This window comes from Megalobrama amblycephala, linkage group LG7 (assembly GCF_018812025.1).
Source record: "Megalobrama amblycephala isolate DHTTF-2021 linkage group LG7, ASM1881202v1, whole genome shotgun sequence".
Classification (NCBI taxonomy): domain Eukaryota; kingdom Metazoa; phylum Chordata; class Actinopteri; order Cypriniformes; family Xenocyprididae; genus Megalobrama; species Megalobrama amblycephala.
The window spans coordinates 53,165,943-53,188,524 of record NC_063050.1 but is presented as its reverse complement, the minus strand read 5'-3'; the positions used below and the strand labels follow the sequence as shown (position 1 = coordinate 53,188,524).

General features: G+C 36.8%; 1 protein-coding gene across 2 annotated transcripts in view; it reads right to left on the bottom strand.

Moving 5' to 3' along the window:
• gpc5a (glypican 5a) overlaps window positions 1-22,247 on the bottom strand; it is a 205,480-nt gene extending 183,233 nt beyond the window's left edge. Inside the window, exons 1-2 of one of the 2 annotated variants that reach the window (XM_048198032.1) lie at window positions 21,602-22,247; window positions 15,273-15,434 (exon numbers count right to left, since the gene is read on the bottom strand). In XM_048198032.1, the coding sequence (XP_048053989.1) occupies window positions 15,273-15,434; window positions 21,602-21,752 (313 nt within the window). In that variant the 5' untranslated portion in view covers window positions 21,753-22,247. The remainder of the gene's footprint in view (window positions 1-15,272; window positions 15,435-21,601) is intronic. The other variant, XM_048198033.1, reaches the window with a different exon arrangement.
• Window positions 22,248-22,582: the final 335 nt, after the last annotated feature.

Below are 22,582 nucleotides of genomic sequence, written 5' to 3'. Positions count from 1 at the left end.
CGTCGGAGGACTTGATCAATGAGAATTAATTTAGCCAAAAGGAGACACAGAGAATGAAGATGAAAGCAGTAAGTTCATGAGTTTGTCCTGTCAGATGACTTCTTCAGTGAACAGCCCCTCAAAGTGCTTTATTTAATACAATTCAACGCTAGCGTGCCTAACGACCTCAGCCTGCATAGAAATGCGTCTTTAATGCATACATTTAAAAAAGAAATAAATAAATGTTAGATTCATTAGACTTAGACTTAATTTCACTGGAAAATATAAAAAGCAAGGCATCATGGATGTTTTAAGAACGTACGCCAGGGCAGTACTTCACTCTCATGGCAGTTTTTACTCTAAAATAAACATTCAGCAAAATAGCATTTGGAAAGAGACAGCAGAGAGAAGTTCATCAGGGGCAATCTTAAGAAAATAAGAAAATCAAGCCTGTGAGAGATGCAGAAAGAAGCTGAGGTCAGTGTAGTGGAGCAACTAACTAAAAAGTAGCAATACCACAAACAAAACAACATGTTTTGGTCATAGCTTCAAGTATCTCTATTATCAAGCTACTTTTTCTAACATGTAGCAAGAAAAATGCTACATCACACTAATTCATGTGACGCTACTGACACGTTCTCTTTCTCAAGTAGTGTTCAGAAGCCTTCTGAATCCCTGCACTAAAATGCTGGTGTTCACCATTTTCAAGTAAAGCCAAGGGTTGTATCATATGCTTAATAATATACTTAATATTTTTGTGGAAACCATGATACATTTTTTTCAGGATTCTTTTATGAATAGAAATTTCAAAAGAACAGATTTTTTTTTTTTCTTTTGTAACTTTTAAAATGTCTTTACTGTCACTTTTGATCAATATGCATCCATGCTGAATAAAAAAAAAAAAAAATAATAATAATAATAATAAAAACTTACTGACCCCAAACTTTTGAACTGTCTATGAACTTTTCTCTGATACAAAAACATCTCATTCTGAGCTCAATGAAACATAAATGATTTAGGATTTTGAACTTCATTGTTTGTAACTTAAAACTTCAAGAGTTTACATTTTTGCAGTAAGAGGGCCGTTGTTTTCTCATTCGCAGGAATCCACTCTAATCCGAGCAGCTCACATTCCAGACTTGCAACACAAGTCTTTCCTAAATTACTGACACTTCCCATGTTTGCAAACAATCAGCTGTGCTTCCAGAGAGTTTGTCTCTTTTGTTTTCCTGTGGTATAATTACGGGGTCATTATGCCAAATGTCTTCGGGGACAAAGAGGAAGGGATTAGATAGTTGCACAAACCATATCCTGCTTTTGAAGATGCTAAAGCCAGACACATTCAGACATAAAACCACAGGAGTAGCACTGTGTTACTATTTATGCTTGCCGTCCCAGTTGGGAGTTTATTTAAGAGCGAAATCCTGAAGCAGCCATTCATGAACTCATATAGAGAGAAGAAAGAAGTCAAAAGCGGGAATTCCTGACAGCTTATTACGCATGGGAAATAAGAGTCACAGATGAGATCTCTTTAACATCTGAATTGTTTTTGTAGAGAGTAATTTCACACTGAAACCCATCTTAGTTCTGTAATGAGGCATTTCTGAAAGAAAAATTAAAATAAGACATAAGAACTTGTATAACTCTCTCAGTTTAATACAATGTTTTTCTGACATGCATGTCAAAGTACAAGATGCTAAGCTCCACTTTCTCTCTCTCTCTCTCTCTCTCTCTCTCTCTCTCTCTCTCTCTCTCTCTCTCTCTTTCTCTGTCTCTCTCTCTCTCTCTTTCTCTCAGTGGAAAAGAATGCTGTCTTTGCTGAAACCTGTCATTTACTGTGCGGCTGCTGAAAACAGTCTGGACTCCTTCACCTCATTTGTGTCTATGGGCTCTAAATCGATGGAAAAGCTTGTGTTTCAACACACTGACACAGACAGGCAAATGCACATAAAACTCAGCCTGACAGTGTCTCTTAGTTTATATGCCTATCCAAGACCACTAGCAACAAACTAGAAACACCCTAGTAAACTAGAACATACAGGAAACTGTCTAGCATTGACACAGCAATGCCCTAGCAACCACTAAGAACACCCTAGTAACAATACACAACACCTTTGCAACTGCCTTGAAATGCTTTAGCAACACTAGAACTTCTTGAAACCACCTTAGCAGCATCATAGCTACCACCCAAAACTCTCTAGTAACACCCAAGCAACCACCCAGAACACCCGAGAAAAACTCCCTAGCAATACCCAGGAAACTGTCTGGCAATCGCATAGCAATGCCCTAGCTGACAACCACCCTGAACGCTCTAGCAACTATGCACAAAACATTAGCACTTTCCTGATAATGCCTTAGCAAACACCTTAGCAACACCTTAGCAACCACTCAGAACTTCTTGAAACCAACTAGCATCACATTAATAACATCATAGCCACCAACAACAACTCCCTAGCAACACCCAAGTAACCACCCAGAACAACCTATAAAACTCCCTAGCAACACCTTAGCAACACCCAGGACACTGTCTAGCAATTGCATAGCAATGCCCTAGCTGACAACCACCATGAATGCTCTAGCAACTATGCACAAAACATTTGCACTTTCCTGATAATGCCTTGGCAACCATCCAGAACACTAGTAACTGTATAGCAAAATCTTAGCAACCACTCAGATCTTCTTGAAACCAACTAGCATCACCTAAGTAATATAATAGCAACCATCAACAATTCCCTAGCAACATCCAAGCAACCACCCAGAACAACCTAGAAAAACTCCCTAGCAACACCCAGGAAACTGTCTAGCAATTGCATAGCAATGCCCTAGCTGACCACCCTAAACGCTCTAGCAACTATGCACAAAACCTTTGCACTTTCCTGTAAACGCCCTAACAACCATCCAGAACACTAGTAACTGCATGACAACACCTTAGTAACCACACAGAACTTCCTGGAACCAACTAGCATCCCATTAGTAACATCATAGCAACCACCGAAAACTCCCTAGCAACATCCAAGAATCACTCAGAATACCCTGGCAACTACACATAAAACCTTTGCAACTGCCAAGCAACACCTTAGCAACCACCTAGAATTTCTTTAAACCAGCATTGCCTTATTAACCTCATAGTAACCACCCAAAACTCCAAAGAATCCCCTTAACAACATCCAACCAACCAGACAGAACACCCTACCATTGCAACAACCAACAACATCCTAGCAACCACTTAGCAACTATGTTTAACTCTGAAGAAAACATGAAAATGTCACAATTTCTTCCTGGATCTTTAAGTAAGACTCTCCCAGCAATCAGCAGGTCAGTCAGAGATCCGTTATGAAAGAATGCTGCCTGCGTTTTTTTTTGGGTTTTTTTCCCTGGGGTCAATGCCTGTCAAAAAGCAAGTGCGTCCTCTCCTGCGTCTCACACTTGGGTCTGTGGCCCGGCAGCCTGTCAGCAGAGGTCTGGTTTGTGGTAAAAAAGTGGCAGTAATGAGTGAGCCACACTTAACAACATACACTTAAACAGGGGTATTAGAAGGGGCTCTGAAAGGGGTGTGAGCCAAACACACAAACACAAGAGTATTATAAGGGGCCCTCCGAATACAAGTCATGACATACACTGACATTACTGTGTGAAAACGGTGCTGCTTTCCAATGGTACACTGATTTATTGCTTTGTTGATGGATCAGCGCTGATAAGAAATTACTGGAAATCTGCTGAATAAACAAAAGCATTTATATCCTCAAGTATGTGTACTATTAATATCCTTAACTAATATCCTCAGACATGATGATTTGCTTTGCTTGTAGAATCTGACAACACTTATGCTCCCTTGTGGAAGATAAAGTATAGTTTTAAACATTTCAATAGTGTCAATCAACCTTTGGAAACAATGTTAGAAAATTCACGATAGCTTTGCTGCCCAAGGGATTTGCTATGTGCATGCTAATGTTAGTGTGCTGATAATCATTTGGGAATCAATCATCTCATTCTATCAAAACAACATGACAGATGAAACAATTAAAAAGCATGAAATGCAAAGTTTGATCTATGTGAAAAAATATTCTATAAAAACGACATTTTTTTTATTAATGAAAATAATTTTATAGAAAAAAAACAACTTAATATTTACAATTGGCATTTCATGATCAGATAGCTTTCCCATGTGAACATGAATGGCGTGATATATATTATTTTATATATTATATATTTATAATATTTCACAATATTCCTATTTTTACTGTATATTTTGATTAAATAAATAAATGCAGCTTTGGTGAGCAGAAAAAATGTTTTTCAAAAACATTTTAAAAACATCTTACCGACTCCAAACTTTTGAACAGTAGTGTATATAAATAGAGAAAATGATAATCTAACAATGTAATCATAATTTGGCTCATCTTCAACAGCATCTACAGTGATAACTACAAGATGGATCACTTCTTGAGTTATGATGTGTTCACTGTCCATTTCCATGAGGACACATCACATTTAGAACTGTATCCTGCCATGCAACTCCATGGAAAAGTAAAAATATTCAGATACTGTCTGTTCAAGGATTAGACAAATTGAAATGCACAGCTTTGCTCTGCTTTAAACTAATTTCATTAATACTGTACAAAACCATTTGATTTCAAATCAATTGCATGATGATCTCATCACCAAAACAGAGAATCAGACTGGATGCTCGTCCTATCCAGAATATTAATGACAACTCTATGATTTTAATCTTGTGAAAAGAGCTCTTCAACAGATTTCCCAGTTAACGGAGCAAATGAAATTCAGAGCCTGTCGACAAACAATAAAACATCCATACGCATACATCTGCTCATTTCCAGTATTTGTTTACTTGACAAATATTTGCAGCTCAAAACCCTTAAGGGGACACGGAATGAGCCAAGTTCAGGTTTCAATATCTAAATGCTAAATTGTGCAAAGCCCACAGGAAATGGGGAATTTGAATAGGGTGGATGGTGAATGGCACTTCAGCAGGGCATGAGGGCCACTTGGTCTGGTGCGGCATCAATCTCTGATTCATGAGCTAAAGGAGGCACCGAAGACCACACAGCAGAGGTAATGGCACAAAAGCATGTCTTTGCCCTCTAACCAGAGTCCTTTACCAGGAAGCCATCTCAAACAGAGACATTTTGTTTTCATTAAGCTGCCTTTGTTACCCGCTCCAGCGACAGGTTCTGATTAGTGAACAGTCGGGGATCGAGAGGTTGGTCTAGGTCATTTGCCTGAAGTCTACAGTAAATCACGGGCAGGTTCATGAGAGAGGAATGCTGTGGACTTTTCGTGCAAAAGGCGTGACGGTAATTCTCTTAATGCAAGAATGCCACAGGTGTCCTGTTAGGAGAGCAAGAACATATGCATGGGGAAAGAACATCAAATCATCTGCTATCAAAAAAAAAAATGGCGCTGTTTGTGCAACAGATATGAATGACACGTTAAAATATTTGAATTGTTTTCAAAAACTTGCATGTAGAGATGCACCGAAATTCTGGCCGCCGAAAATTATTGGCTGAAAATGGCATTTTCGGTTTTTGGTCAAAAGAGAAAAAAGGCCGAAAATATATGCCGCCATAAGACTATAAATAAATTTAATGATTAAATAAATTTGATTCTGTTGCATATAATTAAATAAAGAAAAATGTATTGATATTTAATATTTTAATAAATTTTCTGTCCAATTTTATTGCGTTGCGTTCAATAAAAGTGTGGTATTTTTTTTTTACATTTAGATCCAATAAAATTACTGAAAATTATTATAAAATAATTTAATTAAAAAATCTAATATTAATGCAATTACAGAAAAAATTAGGCCTAATTTAAAATAAGAAAAAAAAAGAAAAATTATTTTTAAAAAGTCATTTTCGGTTTGTTTTCGACCAAGCGCATCCAGAATTTTTGGTTTCGGTTTCGGCCCAGAATTTTCATTTTGGTGCATCCCTACTTGCATCCCATTGTCACTTAAAACAGGGATGTTGTTGTTTTTATCTTCTGGATGCGACTTTTAGATGTTTTTCTCACTATAATGTACTGTTAAATGTATTTATTTACTTAATTATTTAATTATTTATTTATGTTAATCAACATTAGTTTAATCTAATTTAATCAGATTAATAACTAATTTTAAACATTTTTTATTTATTTATTTATTTATTTTAATCTAATTATTTTATATACTTATTTTAATCTTTGTTTTTACAGTTTTTCTCTAGACCTTTCCACGGAATCCTTTCACTCCTTTTTGGACCCCAGTTTGAAAACCCCCTGACCTAGAATATACGATTAAACTGGCACTGTGTTGGCCAGTTCTACATGATCAAATGCAACAGTTCGCTTTAGGAAAAAAAAAATTAAAAATCTAGTTATATGTCCTAGCTTATTATTCCTGAAAATAACAAGATTCAGTATAACAAGTTCTTCCAATCAGTCTTGTCAAATCACTCATTACTCTAAGACCACACACATGCTGCAGCTACATAAGTCTTTGGTCACTGAAATATTATTTTGGTCAAAAATAGTAGATACCAAAGACACGAGACACCAGAATGCTGTCAATAATCTCAATTTCTGGAGTGAGAATGATAAATTAAGGGATTCACTCACATATTAAAATGCGGTTGTCACTCCTGAAACTTTACAGTGTGAACATGGCCAAAATATCGGATAAAGAAATTCTGACTACGTCCTCAACAGTCTCCAGAGAATGTCAATCTGTGACATAAATGTTCTAAATTCAGCCCATCACAGCGTACACTACCACCCACGTGGCATTGTATCTTCCTGCTATAGAGAACAATCAGTCAAAAAGTCCCAGAAAATGCTTATGGCCACATAAGCATGGAAAGCACGGAGGGACGTTCGATCCTGCCAAGACGACTTCCTGAATCACAAAGAGGATTTAAGGGACCGCAATGCAAGTTAACCAGGAGACATTCGGAAATACAAGTCATGCATATAACGTGTTTTATGGGCTCAAAGCGGCCTGTGACAGTTGAATAAATTGACAGGCTTTGCATCTTTCATTCTGTTGTCCAAGATGCACAATTTAAAAAGAATGCTTTTTTCCTACCTTTTGGTTTAATGTCAAGTTCTTTACAAGCAGTTGCAATCTGTCAAATGTATAAATCTAGAAACTATAATGTGTATATATACATTATGAAGGATTTAGGAAGGGTTTTGAGTAATCATTCATGCATGTTGTTTAATACTAAGGGTTTTGAAAAATTCCTAAAACGTATGTATGACAGAAAAAAAAAAAAAAAAAACTTATTAAACAAATGAGAGCTCCATTTAGTCTTGAGCTGAAAGAACAACATCTGGGCTATAAAACTGTCTTTTGGGTAGTTTTTATTGTTGGAGAAGTTCCTCTAAGTCTTTATATTTGCACAATAGACTATCTGTAAGCAGTGACTCTGTTTTGTGCTGTTTTAATTTTCTTCACTGTCACGGTGAGGGTGATGAATCATGGCCTTGTCTCCATCTGTATCAAATAAAAATGCATAATTGCAGGGCTTATGTATAACAAATGGACACATTAGTCCTTCCTTTCAACTCGTCCTCCCCAGTGTGACATGAACACTGACTGTATGAGTTATTTGTTATTAAATTATGCTAGGTCTGGGGTCCTTCGACTACCAATTGCCCTGTCTTGTCCTTGTAGTTGTCATCAGCATTACAGTATGAAGATATCTGCATCTGATAGCTTTGGCTATCACTGTAAAATATGAGAGGGAGTTTGAATAAGTCATACTTTAAATGCAATTGTTTTTGTTTAAGATTATTATTTGTTGCATTGGTGCATGTAATTTTATGTAATTTGTTATCAGTGGATGATTTGCAGAACTGAATTATTGCTAGTGTTGGCTAAAGCAAATATTATTGCTGAGACCATAAATAATATCTTTAAGAGGACCTATTATGCTATACATACATATATATATATATATATATATATATATATATATATATATATATATATATATATATATATATATATATATATATTTTTTTTTTTTTTTTATTTTTTTTATTTTTTCTTAATTTTCTTTAGTGTGTAATGTTGCTGTTTGAGCACATGAAAAATGTCTGCAAAGTTCCAAAGCACAAAATCCCTCCAAAGGGAGTTATTCTCTATATAAGTGTGCCTTGTTTCTGAACTCCCTGAAATGCCTCCATTGTAGTCTTGAGTTTTCTTCTGGGAACGGACACGTCACAGTATTCCTCATTTAAATAATTCCTGCCCAAGGCATACGCAAAATAAAGGGGCGGGGCCTGGTTGAGTTAGTTAGTAGTGTGTTGAAACTTGCGGTTATGGTAAGGGGCGGACATTTCCCAAACATGCAGGAAGTGGCTGAACAATTTCGACACTGATCCAGCCGATTAATCAGAGTACATCGCGTTTTCCAGAAGGAGGGGCTTCATATAAACAGGAACTAAACAGAGTGTTACTGACAGACTACGGAGAGAGGAGATGCAACAATATCAAATATGTGAAAAATAATGTGTTTTTTGAACATTCCAACATGAAAACCTGCCCAAAAGCAAAATCAAGACTTTGTAAAAGGGCATAATAGGTCATCTTTAAATTGTGCAGTGATAGCTTGGTGGAGGGAACCACTTCATATCTAGAGACCAGAAAATCATAAAAACTCCTTGTAACCTCATTGAAGAAACCACCCTAACAATGCCTTAAGCTCTGTTTAAACCTCATTAGGAGAAATAAAAAGAAACACACACTGTAAGAGTACACTCTTCCAAAGGAAGGTTTTCACAGCAATGCCATAGAAGAACCATTTTTGGTTCCCCAAAGAACCTTTCAATGGAGAGTTCTTAAAATAAACTTTTTTTTTAGTTTGTTTTGCTTAGTGTGAAGAACATTTTAATATTCTAAAGAAGCACAATAAAGGGCCTTTTGTGCAATAGAAAAGTTCCATGGATGTTAAAAGTTCATCATGGAACCATGTCAACTATAGAACCTTTATTTTCAAGAGTGAATAGAGCTTTAAAGGGCACCTATTATGCAAAATTCACTTTTACATGGTGTTTGACCATAAATGTGTGTTGGCAGTGTGTGAGCAAAACCACCCTAGAATGAGAAAAATCCACCCAGTGGTTTTTTTACAATCTCAATAATTTATAAGCACTGTCTCAGAACGCCCTGTTCTAAGATTGCTCTCACTGTGACGTAGAATTGCGCTAAGCCCCACCCACGTGGTTTGATTGACAATCTGGTTTTGGCATAGACCTCGCCCTCGGTGATCTGTCAACCATCCTCCATTGTTTCAACGACAGCCGGTAATGTCTCCTAAGAAAGTGTTCTGTTGTGGGATGTAATAATGAATATAGTAGTTTTCACTTACTTCCGACATCAGAGCCACTGAAAACGCAGTGGATGGATTTTATTTACGAAGGAAAGGCGCCACTCAAAATTCCAAAATACGTTTATGTTTGCGCGAATCATTTTTTGACTGACTGTTTTGAGAACGAGGGTCAATTCAAAGCAGGTCTTGCTTCAAAGTTAATCCTCAAGTGTGGATCGTTGCCTACTGTTTGCGATCCAACGTCACCTCCAGAAGAAGTAAGTGTATTTAATGTTTTTTGAGCAAATAGTCATTTCAGTCGATGTCAGCCAATTCAATAACAAATGCGTCTAAAGTTGTTGTCGTCGTCGTAGAATGTCTGTGTATATAATTTAAACCTTGTTTGTATAGTGTGTATCCACACGTATATATATATTTTTTAAAGATATTGTATTAAAAACTGTGTATGTTTACTTAGCAAACGTTATCACAGTATTTGTGTTTGTAGTTTCAAAAAAATGCGCGAACGTTATCACAGTGTGTGTGTGTGTGTGTTGCACATCCATAATTGCAAAGGGGACGCGATTAAAACTCTATAAGTACATAAATGTATCAAATAACCATTCAGAGACGTCCTGCTCCATTCTCAATTGTGTTTCTTCTGCCGGAGTCTCTTCATCATCTGGGTCTGATTCCGGTTCAAACATGTACGGCTGAATGCCATTCAAAACAGCGGGTCTCTCACTCTCAGCCATTCTGCTTCTACCAACTGTTTATTGCCATAGGTATGCAAGTTACGCCCTCATCCAAAGGCAGGGCGGGGATATGCAGCTCATTTATATTTAAGGTGGTACACACCAAAACAGCTCTTTTTAAAACAGGCCCCAAAAATGACATTTTCAAATGGTTATAATAAATTAGCTGTGGGGTATTTTGTGCTGAAACTTCACAAATACATTCTGGGGACACCCAAGGCCAATATTACATCTTGTAAAAAGGGGCATAATAGGTGCCCTTTAAAATAAATGTGGATGTCAGCTCAGATTGTTTGCTAATGGGACAATATGAACAGAAAGGTTTGAGTTCATAATGGGATCTCTTAATTTTGATTGCAGATTGCAAATCTGAGTAGAGTACGAGACATTGAGACAGTACGAGAGATCTCTTCTGGGATATGTGGTCTTTTTCACAAGGGAAGCAACTTACAAGTCTCTGTGCAATATTTTTGCTTTCTAAGAGAGGGAAAATGAGATTAAAAAGCCCTCGTTTGTTATATCTTTCCAGTGGGTACTAAGGGAATTCCACAATTCAACATGTTACAGAGGTAGTAAACCACAAAACATCAATAACTTTTCAGTAACGTTGGCCGAAAAAAATCCTCAAACTCCCAAAATGATGATTCACACTTTTCAAAGTGATTTGCTTTGAGTCGAACTGAACAAGCCAGAGGCTTCTTCACAAATTCTGCCAATTTTTCCCCTTCAACTTTAAAAAATATGCCTACTCGAATACTCTTTCAACAAGTGGCTTCCAGGTATTTTGCTCACTCAACGGTGCAATTTCGCTCTCACTACTAAGGCACTCTTAAGAAAAACATCTTGCCCTCTTATCTCAGCCTCCGTCTCGAAACAGATTGCCGTTTTCAGCATCACCGGCCGAATGCATCAGCTCTCCACTGAAGCAGAGCTCACTTTGATGTCATTTGGCAATGTAGGGAAAGCGAAAAAATAAATAAGGCGAAAATAAAAGTGGAAAATGTCTACCCGACGGCCTTTTCAACAAGCAACCTTCAGCCAACTGAGAGGCCGCGACTTCGGCTCCACAGGAGTGTGTTTGTCTTTAACCTCTGCTCGTAAAGGGTCTTCACGTCAGCCGCACGATGTGCAAATATGCTGCTGCCCACTGAGAGAGATGCCGGTCAACTCTCTTTCTTTCACTCTCTTTCGCTCCGAGAGAGGTTTGCCATCGTTCCATGGCAACCACAACTATTAATCTTACCAGGTTGGAACAAAATACTGTTCAAAGATCTGAAACTTTTAGCCAGTAATTCAAAAGACGACAAACAACAACCACACAATGAATCTCCATGCAATATGACAAATAAAGTGGTATTTTAGAGATATTGTGAAAATAGCACATTTTCCTTCCAAAAATCATTTCTGTAATGTGTATTGATGTTTGTTTTTTTGGAGGAGAGAAAATGTGTTTAATTGTTACGTTTTGCAAGAGTTGTTGGTAACAGGTGGGTAATATTCTTAATAACAGGTACACAGGGACAAACAGTACACCTTTATAGAGGACATTTTACACAGCTTCAGTAACAATTGTGCAAACAAACGATCCTCACTGTACACACACTACTGCCTGGTTTACAATGGGGAAGTAGAACACAGTTTAAAACGTAAACAAGTCTTGTAGGTAACCAGACCATCACCTTGTGGTTAAATTCCAGTGGTATCCAGTGGTTTAAGACCAGTTCTTAGCAATCTACTCTTCCCAGCATCTACACTGAATACATTTACAACAGAAACTAAAGCTTAATTAGGAAAAGGTTATTTGTTTCAAAAACAAAACTATGTGTTCCTCAAAATCCAACCGCATCATAATGGGTTCTGTCTAACTTCATAAAAATGGTAGCAAACCCGCATTTCACTGGACCACCAAAATCAAAGCAAGTAAAACAAGATGTCACTGTAATTTCTGCAGCGCTGCACTATATTGCACGTTCATTGTTTAAAGACAGTATGGAACACATGGAAAAAGTAAATAAAAAAATAAAAAACAGGATGGGGAGGATTTCCAAAAAAAAAAAACCCTTCAAGCATGACTTTTATTAGGGATGCACTGATTTATCAGCCAATAATGATGTTTTTTTTTGTTTTGTTTTTTTTGATAACCAATACAATAGCCAAGTTATGAAGTCAAATTTCGCCAAACGAGTTTTCGAGTTTTCGCCAAACTGCCTTCTGTATACAACATACGAAGAAAGTGTAAAACTCTTGCAGTTCACAAAGCTTATGCTACGTCCTATGCCTTCCCTATTCAACTTATAGAAAAAGTCTAACTGACGCAACGCCAATTTACACTTTCTCCGTAGCTTGAATATGGAAGGTGGTCTGGCGAAAGCTTGATATCTGACTTCATAACTTGTTTAAATATGAATTTTTTTTACACAAACGCATTGATTCAATTCAGAAGGCCTTTATTAACCCCCCGGAGCCGTGTGGAGTACATATTTATGATGGACTGATGTGGATGGAAGCACTTTCTGCAGCTCATACGAATGACCCCCATTCACTGCCATTATAAAGCTTGGATGCGTCAGGATATTTTCAATATTTCTCCGATTGTTTTCATCAGAAAGAAGAGAGTCATATACACCTAGGATGGCTTGAGGGTGAGTAAAGAAATTTTAATTTGAAAGTGAACGAATCCTTTAACAAACAACTGGTAGGGACTACAACGAGCTTCTTCCCGGTTTAAGACATCACTAACCCTAAAATTTTCACAAACGCTGCCCCTGAGAACACGCAACAAAGGGATTGAGGCCATGTTGAGCTGCTTTGGAGAAGAGGGAGAGTTGTTGTAATAGAGTATTGTTACCATTCCATCATTTTACGTGGGACTGCTTCACAAACGAGGGTCAATTCAACGCTCTATTTGCACAAAAGTTGAACATGACGGCACATGCTAGTCAATGAGTTGAATTAACTCCACAGCAACTACATACATTTATCCACTAACCATTCAGAAACATCCAGATGCATTCTTTAAGTTGTAACTTCTTCCTGAGTCTCTCCATCAGTGTCCGACTCCGGTTTGAACAATGTAAGGCTGAACACAGTTACTGAAAATTGTCATTTTGGCTGCGTGAGATTCTCCAGCTTTGTTGTTGTTGAGCAACAGAAGCGCGAGCTATTAAAGCTCCGCCCTCTTTTGGAAAGTGGGCTGGGAGCAGCAGCTCATTTGCATTTAAAGGGAAACACTCAAAAATGGCATGTTTTTGCTAACAATACATGAAATGAATAAATGAATTAAATGAAACAATTAAATTATACATATATTTTTTATTTAAACTTAATTATTAAAAATAATCAAATCAGTGTTAATATTATATTGTTCATTCCTATCTCAAACAGTATGTGTACAGCTTTGTTTCATCCCTTGTTTTCATATCTGTTCTAAGACAACGGCGTTCAGTATCATAGGCCAGAGGTAATAGCTAGTTAGACAGCAGGAGGCTGGGACTGGGCCCTGTAATATGGGCCTAATCTCATAAAATGAGTCTTGTGATTAGACACCGTCAGGGCTCTCCCCGAGTCTACGCCCAACAAAATGTGCAAAATGTTTTTGAGTACTATGGTAACTGTCACCTGAATACCATTCTTCCAAATGATGTGATATAACAGGTCTTGCATTGAGATAAAAAGGGCCCTAAACCACAAGAGAAATAATGCAAGAGGTTTGGTTTAATGATATAGTCTCGATTGTGAGGGAAACTCTCACACTAATGTTGTCTAGCAAAGTAGGCAGTAAACAGAAGCGTGTCTACACCTGCGTTTGAACTGTCAGTCACAACTCAGAAATGCAAGCGAAATGCAAAAATGAAGAAAGTCAACAAGATCATTTTAGCATTATGAACTGTACTGAATGCTGTTGTCTTAAAACACATATGAAAACATGGCATGAAACGCACAGCTGTACACATACTGAGATAGGGATGCACAATATATCAGTAACCATATTTATATTGGCTAATTTTACATTTTCAGCATTGATCAGATTGGGCTAATATTGGAAGCAGATGATATATATATATATATATATATATATATATATATATATATATATATATATATATATATATATATATATATATATATATATATATGCATACACATACATTTCATAGAATAGAAAATCATAGAAAATCCTCCGTCATAGAAAATCCTCCGTCATATAGGTTTGACTGACTTTTTTGGGGTTCAGAGTGTAAAAATTGATCAGATCAATCAAAACACAGTCAAAAGAAATTCTTTATTTGCTGTTGCTGTATTTATTTGCCTTTTGTAGGCAAGTACAGATTTATAATTATGACTATTGTACTGGTTATCAATGAAAATAATGATCGACTATCAGTATCAGCTGATTAAGATATATTATGAAGCATCACCTCACTCAAACAAAAACCTACATGACTCTCAACGTCAGCATAAAAAGTGACACTTCACTTCTACTGTAATGGAGACTCTTAATCTTCACTCTCCAGGCACATTTGCATTAATCCAAGAACTCGACACACTCACAGTGAACCGACTCATCATGAGCTTCTAGCTACACACTGACTGACTAACCACCTTTGTGAAACCTGAGAGCGAGCCTCTGCTGAGAATTTGCGGTAGACGACATAGAGAGGTTTTTGTCAGGATGGGTGCATCTTCTTGCATCAGCACTTATGTGAGATTACAGGTTATCCAGGTTTGTTATTTGGTTTAAATGAGGGATACCCTCCTCCACAAATGTGCGTAGGCTCCTGTGACCTGACATTATGGAGCTGTGAAGGGTTTCATTAAGGCCTCAAAACAAGCATCTTGGTGTACAGCTCATCAAGGAAGCCATTAATTGAAAAACCTCAAATGGTCAACCTGAAATGTACTGAAAAGCTGCATAATTAAGCCCTTGAAGAGCCACCAGGGAACTAAATCACATGTTTTGGGTCTCAGGGAAAAGTATACAGTGGTAATGCTTTACTGTACAACAGTAAAATGCCTGGAATCAAACTGACATCATACCAAACAAAAGCGCTGCAACCTGCCAAGCAGAAAGTGGTTTAGGACAAACTGTCCAAGTGATCTTTCAGATTTCTGATAAGCTTATAAACTAAAGAATAACACAAAACATGAGGTAAGAGAATTCAGGAACCGTTTGTTGAACGTTGCAGACAATAAACCAGTGCTAGTCTCTAAAAATCAATGATCTAACCTTGAAAAGCAGCCACATTCCGTGAGATGAGGAACTTCAGACTTGAGCTGGATGTCTGGAGAAGGTTCTGGATGTCCCTTCGTGCCGCCACCTGGTAACGCTCCTCCATCTTCTTGGTGCAGCATGTTACATTCTTTGATAAACAAACCTGGAGGTCTGAACCTGTTGGGATAAAAAAAAAAAAAAGTTTGGGATTGTTAATTAAGGTAGTAACATGCATTCAAGTCATATGGATTTGATCCTTAGATTCATTGTACAAGCTATAATAACTGGGACTTTTGAGGGCAAGCATCTCTATTAATATTTCTCATTGTGTTCAAAAAAATTGTCATTACAGACAAAAACTGGCAGCTGTGGTGTAAGAATAATTCAGTAAAAATGTATATACAGTAAAAATGTAAAAAAAAAAAAAAAATACAGAACAACCTGTAAACTTCAGTTTAAAACTGTAATTTACAAAAAAAAATTAATAATAATAATAATAATAAGTAAATAATACATCACACACAGATTTTAAATTGGGAAATACAACAGCCCTTTTCTGCAGAATTAGCAAGGCCATGCTGCTACTAAAATCTGTTTTGTACTTTTAACATACTGGCATTCACCATAATAACACTGATGTTAAAGAGAAAAACCACATGATGAATTCATCAGAAGAAAATTTTCCACAAGCCGAGGTAGAAAATGCACAGTCATGCACACAAATACAAAAACACCATCACAGTAACACACGACACTAAAACAATAAAATAAATATCCATTTAACAGAACAATAAACCCAGTGCACATAACTGATGACAAAAAAGAAAAGAAAAATAATAAAAATAATTATTAAAATTAAAAACAATCAACTGTGAAGTGTCAGAATTTTGGGAATGTCAGTTTATAGTTTTTCACTGTAAATTATAAGATGATTTGTTCTTTTTACTTAAAAATTGTACATTTAACAGTATTTTACTGTAAAATTACACAAAATGTAAAGTTAGAGTTACTATTACAGCTTTTCTCTGTATATAAATTAACTTAACCATTATACTTGTATACTCTGTAACTTAACCATTACCTTACTAACTATTAATAAGCAGTAATTAGGAGTTTATTGAGGCAAAAGTCATAGTTAACAGTTAGTTAATAGTGAGAAATGGACCCTAAAGTGTAAACTATTCACTATTACTATTTGAACAAATTACTAACTATTTACTATTTTTTTCTGTCTTGTAAAAGATAGCTTCTAAAAGATAGACATTTCATAGACAAGTGATCAGAGTCATGATTTATACCTGGCTTCATAAAAATTAGGATTATAAAAAGGATAAAAATTCATTTAAAAAAAATATATATATAAATAAAAAAAAATAAATAAATAATAATAATAAAGAAAATCTTAGGGTTCACGTATATTTAAACCAAAACATCACAGACACCTGGGACAGTATCACACTAGCAATCACCCTAGCATCACCTAGAAACCAGCCCGAACAGCCTAACAACTGCATAGCAACATCCTGGCAATCAGCCAAAACATTTTGTGGAATTGTGGCACAATTTTTTTACAGTAACTTTACATTGACAAATGCACTCATGTTCTGGACCATTATCAGACTCCCACTCCCACCGGGTGGCCATAAAACTCCACATTTGTGCAGGCTGCAGCAGGCCAGTAGGGTGGGGAGGATGAAAGGGCTGATATCTCTAGCCATCAAAATTCTTATCCCACTGAGATCCGACAAAAACTTTCCATCACTACACAAGAAAAAAAAAACTTTTTCTCCCAAAAAGGTCAATGCAAGTGACAGCACCTAGGGGGTTATAGCTCTAGGAAAACAGCACGGGACGTGCCGGGACGAGCCAAGCGTTGCCAAAGACACTATCACCATGCCGTGACGCAGTGTTTTGAGTTCCTGAGTGAGATGCGAAGGAGATGGCGAGAGGAAAGGAATTCATCTCTGTCTCGCTAGAGCGAAATGAAAGCGCCCCAGGAAGTGTTTATTTCTCACTCACAACCTGCTAGATGTTTCAGCGTAATCACCTGAGAGAATAAATCCATCCAACTGTGAACTTTACACCCTCGTTTTTTGCCCCAGTTTCACATGATTCAACAGGCTGTGAGATTTGGGAATTGATGACTGAAAGAAGGGACTCTGTGTAGGCCACCCCACAGATAGAGAATCTCCTTGCTGATATGGTATCAAACCACTTTGTTCCAAGTAAAACTCTAAACCCTAACTCATTGGAAAAACACACCTGTGGCAATATTGCTGCAAAATGATATCAAGTTGCTTCTTGCATGTTTATATCCAGTAAGCAGGGCTAAAAGCATGTTTAGCTTTATCCGAAACAGATGGACGTGAATCCGGCAACGCTTTATCACATTGGTTATTGTATCATGGCAGTTCAGGAAACAGAATGTCCGGTAAATGACAGAAAGGTCACTTTCTGTAGATTTTCTTACTACATGTTAAATAAACCTACAGCTGAAAAATGTAAAGGTTATTTCATTTGTATCTTTGCTCAATTGTATTTGTCCTACTGTTTGTAATTTGCTTCTTTGTTCTTATTTTTAATAACAAAAATCAAATAAAATGGCTATATCGAGATATATCGTTATCATGAAATAAGCTTTCTCATACCGTGAAATAAGATTGTGTCATATTGCCCAGCCACTACGGTAAAAATTTTTTAAAGCCATAACATAGATTTGTGCAAAGAAGCAGGTGAAAATAAGCAGGTGAAAATTTGTGACCTAAAGGTTAGAGAGTCAGACTTGTAACCCAAAGGTCACGGGTTCGAGTCTTGGTATTGGTAGCAAATATAGATGGGGAGTGAATGAACAGCGCTCTATTTACTATTTTTTTCTGTCTTGTAAAAGATAGCTTCTAAAAGATAGACATTTCCAAAGTGATCAGAGTCATGATTTATACCTGGCTTCATAAAAATTAGGATTATAAAAGGGATAAAAATTCATTTAAAAAAAAATTATAAATAAAAAATAAAAAAAAATAATAATAATAAAGAAAATCTTAGGGTTCACGTATATTTAAACCAAAACATCACAGACACCTGGGACAGTATCACACTAGCAAACCCCAATCACTCCCCGGGTGCAAAAACGACTGCCCAATGCCCCAGGTGTGTGTTCAATACTCACTGCTATGTGTGTGCACTTGGATGGGCCATATGCAGAGCACAAATTCCAAGTATGCACCACATCATGTCACTTCACTTCAAAATAAGTCTTCAATAAACTTCCCTATAATCATAATTTGTATGAAAAGTAATAAAAGATGTTAGTGTTTTGCTGCCAATAATGTTCACTTCAGCTTAAAACTGCAGTGATTTGCATGTAAAGGCACGTTTTTGTAGTTTTGCAAAAATGTAGGCAGAAGCACGTTTTTCCAATGAGCCTACACTGACAACTCAACCACTACATATCTCAATGCTCAAATAAGAGAAAATACTCTCAAGTTCATGCTTCTTTGAAGCCACTTACACCCCCAGCACTTTCTTACATGAAGGCATTATGGAGGAATTACTACAAAAACCAAGACTGATCAAATCATAACAAGTGCAACGTGAAGCTTTGCTAGCAGACTGAAAGTATGTTTGTTTTGGGTGTCTGAGAGAAGCAATGAAAAGCATCATTTAGAAAAGATGGTCAGTGCTTTTTACAAGATTCTCTGACCATGGCCATAGGATTACAACAGCTTGTTAACAAGAAAAATGTCTGGCATGCATGCCAATGCTAACTTACAGAAATAAGGAATTGTTTAAATGTCAACATGACTATTTCTAAAAAAAATTCACTCACCCACTATGGTGGTCAGTTTATTTGATGTTTTAGGAGCTTAGGCCTCACAAAGGGTCATGTGAGATATAATTGGCCTAGAAACTGCTAGACATCAAACAGTTTTGCACTGCTACTAACATCCAAGATTGGAAGCAAAGAGAAGAAAATCGCTGCAGCATTTAGAAATCTGCAATAAAAGTGTGACCTTCAAGAATGTTTTACCTTCAAACATTATGTCTTGTTTATTCTTTGCTCCATTTTAAATAAAACCAAAACGGTCAGGTAAACTCATAAAAAATAGAATGCTTTGAACATAATGCTTTATAACATGAAAACTGATGTAAAAAGTGGGGTTATGGGAAAGACAGCAAAAAAGGCAGAATGCAAGTCCATCTCAAAGTCTGTTGAAAGTATACCTAGGGTCGAACTAAAACCTTCAACAAGGTCAAACTTAGTCTGTCATGGTTTACGTTAGTCACTGCACATTTATCAAGAGCAGAAAAGAAAGCATAAAACCATGCACCTGTTTTGCAGATGTAAAGTATAATTCAACACAAGCCTCACAATGAATTTATAAAAAGGCCAAACAAAATTAAAGATGACAGTATATATGCACATTATTCTGCAAGTTATTCTGAAAAACTAGAGAGAAACAGACCTCCCTTTAAGCAAGATGACACTTGAACTTGTGGCCCATGTCAAGACATCAACTTGTGGACAAATGCATTTAAAAGAGGCTGTTAAATGTGCACAATTCTAAACTAACATAACTCTAATCTAAAGGATTTGCATTTAATGCATATCTCTCATAATGGTAAAACTTACCCTGAAAAAAGAACTTCTGATTTTAACTGCTCCCAACCAAAACATCTGGAGTTCAGGAAGAGCATTGTGTATAAACATTATGAAAGCTTGTTTCCGCCACTGAATAAAAAAAATAAAAAAAAGTAATCATGACTTCTTATGTCATAATTTTGAATTTTTTCCTGGCAATTGTAAGTTTGCATCCCACAAAGTTCTAAAGTCAGAATTGTGTGATATAAACTCACAATTCTTATTTTTTTCTCAGAGTTCTCTCACAATTTTTGTCTTTATAACATGCAACTGTGAGTTATAGTCAGAATTGTGAGATAAAAAGTCACAATTACCTTTTTAATTTCATGGCTGAAACAAGCTTCCATAAAACATCTTTCCTGGAAGATTTTTTTAATAGCAAACCACAGCTCTAAATTCCTGTAAAACCCAAAAACAACTTCTTTCAAGCAGTGCTTTGAAGTGAGCTTCATTTGATGACCTCTGTGGGAAACAGTGTACAAGCTGTTCTCCTCAAGCCACTTAGCATCCATTACCGCAGCAAAGTTTGTCAAACTGGTTAGAGCCCTTTCCTTTAGATATGAGCAGCTAGAGACAATCACCGTCCATTATTAGAGAGGTTGCACAACTAGTTTCAGATCACAAGAGCAACAGCGAAATGGGATGATTATCCAAACAACCTGACAAAGACCATTAGACAGGCTCAGAGGTCACAAACCAAACAGTCCTGAGAGATTTACAGGACATCTTTAAACCAAACAGTGCATCTTTTTGCAACTAATTATGGTTATTTTGCAGTCAAGTGGCATGAGATAGTTTCTGACCTTGTATACAGTATACTTGATCTCGGGGAAACTTTGAACCGATTTTAAATCTCAGCTTAAGGGTGAATACATGCCAAGTAACTTCAGTCTCAACCCAATTTCATCTTTTTGTAACCTGCTTGTGCACCAACAGCAAAATATTACCCTACAAAACATATTTTCCATAGGGTCCTTTATCTTAATTTCCTGTCAGGATAAGTAGTGTACAAATCCTGAAAACTTAAAGCAGCTATAATCTTCCAACCAACTTCAGATGATCTACTTCCAAATTCTTTCAATAAATGTGTTTATCATGAAGAAAAACAGAAAATCTTTGGTCTTAAGTTTTTCTAGGGAAGTACAATTTTAAGCTGATAGAACTGCTCCATGAGATGCCATTCATTACCGGAGCTTCTGTGAAAAGTAATGCGCGTCAGTCAGTCCACACAGACAGTCGACGATTACCTCCTCAAACTCATAAAGCCGGTAAACGCGCCCTACGGCTATACATTGACTAAAACGTCATTTGAAGTTCATATCAAGAGATTTTTAATATCAAATATTCTGGGTCAAGTTTATAAAATTACTCAAATCTTTTACATGTTCGATATGTGGAAACCGGTTTCACTTTTAATCAGAGAAGGCTAGCTGAATTTTAGTTCGTTTATTTACATTTCAAACGCGTTAAGACTTCCGCATCAAAAATGATTTGCGACTCTTCCAGAAAAATAAAATGTCCGAAACTCCGAATTGCTCTAAATCTTTGAATTAAACATTTGACAACACAAAGCGACTGTTTAGGAAATGTTATAGTATTTTCAATGGTCAGCTTAACATTGGTGGTAGGTGGAAAGGAACAAAAACGAATAGTAACTCAAAATCAGAGGCATATCACTGTCATGTCAAATTCGGTCAAATCTTACCTGTTCTCGGTGTTTCGGGTAGTGATTTTACAGGTCCAATTTGCTTCATTTGAAAAACTTTACGCACTTCATCGCAGTTCGTTAAAGTCCCCCGACATGAATCGATGAAAACCGCTAAAAAGGCATAAACCAAAACTCCACGCATCTCCATCCCCAAAAGCTGACCAGAAGAGTTTGTCCGTTCGAGTAAAAAAAAAATAGAAACGCGGGCGTGTCGTTTAGCTCTCAGAAAACTTGCTTGATAAAAACAGCGGTGATTTTAGGTGAAGAAAAATATATTCAAGAGATTTTGCATGTCACACATAAGCGCCAGGGGAGGGTTTCGCGCAGGACCTTCAAAAAGAGCGCAATGAGAGCGTGTTGGTGAAAGACGGAGCTGTCAAGAGCGAATGGGCGGAATCATTAGTGTTGTCAGACTGCAAAGAGAAGAGCCGCTTCAACACCATCTGCACGAGCAGCGAAGCGGACAAGTAGGCTAGTATGCTACAATATCCAGAGCTTTGAGGAGCGTATAGACTCGTTTTGTCGTGTCGCAACATTTTCCGAACTATGGGTGTTTTTGACCTCTGATTAAGACAAAACGTAAGTTTATATTCTTCTACGATAAGTTAGTCAGAGTGCGCTCGTCAACAGAAATCACTTTTGCGTGAGGTGGTAACCATAGCAACAGCAGCTTGACTGAAGTTTAGGGCGATTCGTCGACATAAGAACTGTCATTATTAATCACGTTATTGTAGGCTATAATTACACATTACAAACGCATAATTGTTACTGGGCTAGGGGCGTCCAATTTGTTTATTTATTTATTTATTTTTAATAATCCTCTAACGTGCCCCAAAAACGTTAATAGGAATGTATATGTAGGCATATCTGTACAATTGTAGGCCTATAGACGTTTTATTGATAGTTTTAATTAAGTTTGAGGACTGTTAATGGAAAGCTTAAATCAAATAGCTTGCCAAGACTATAAACCACACTGGA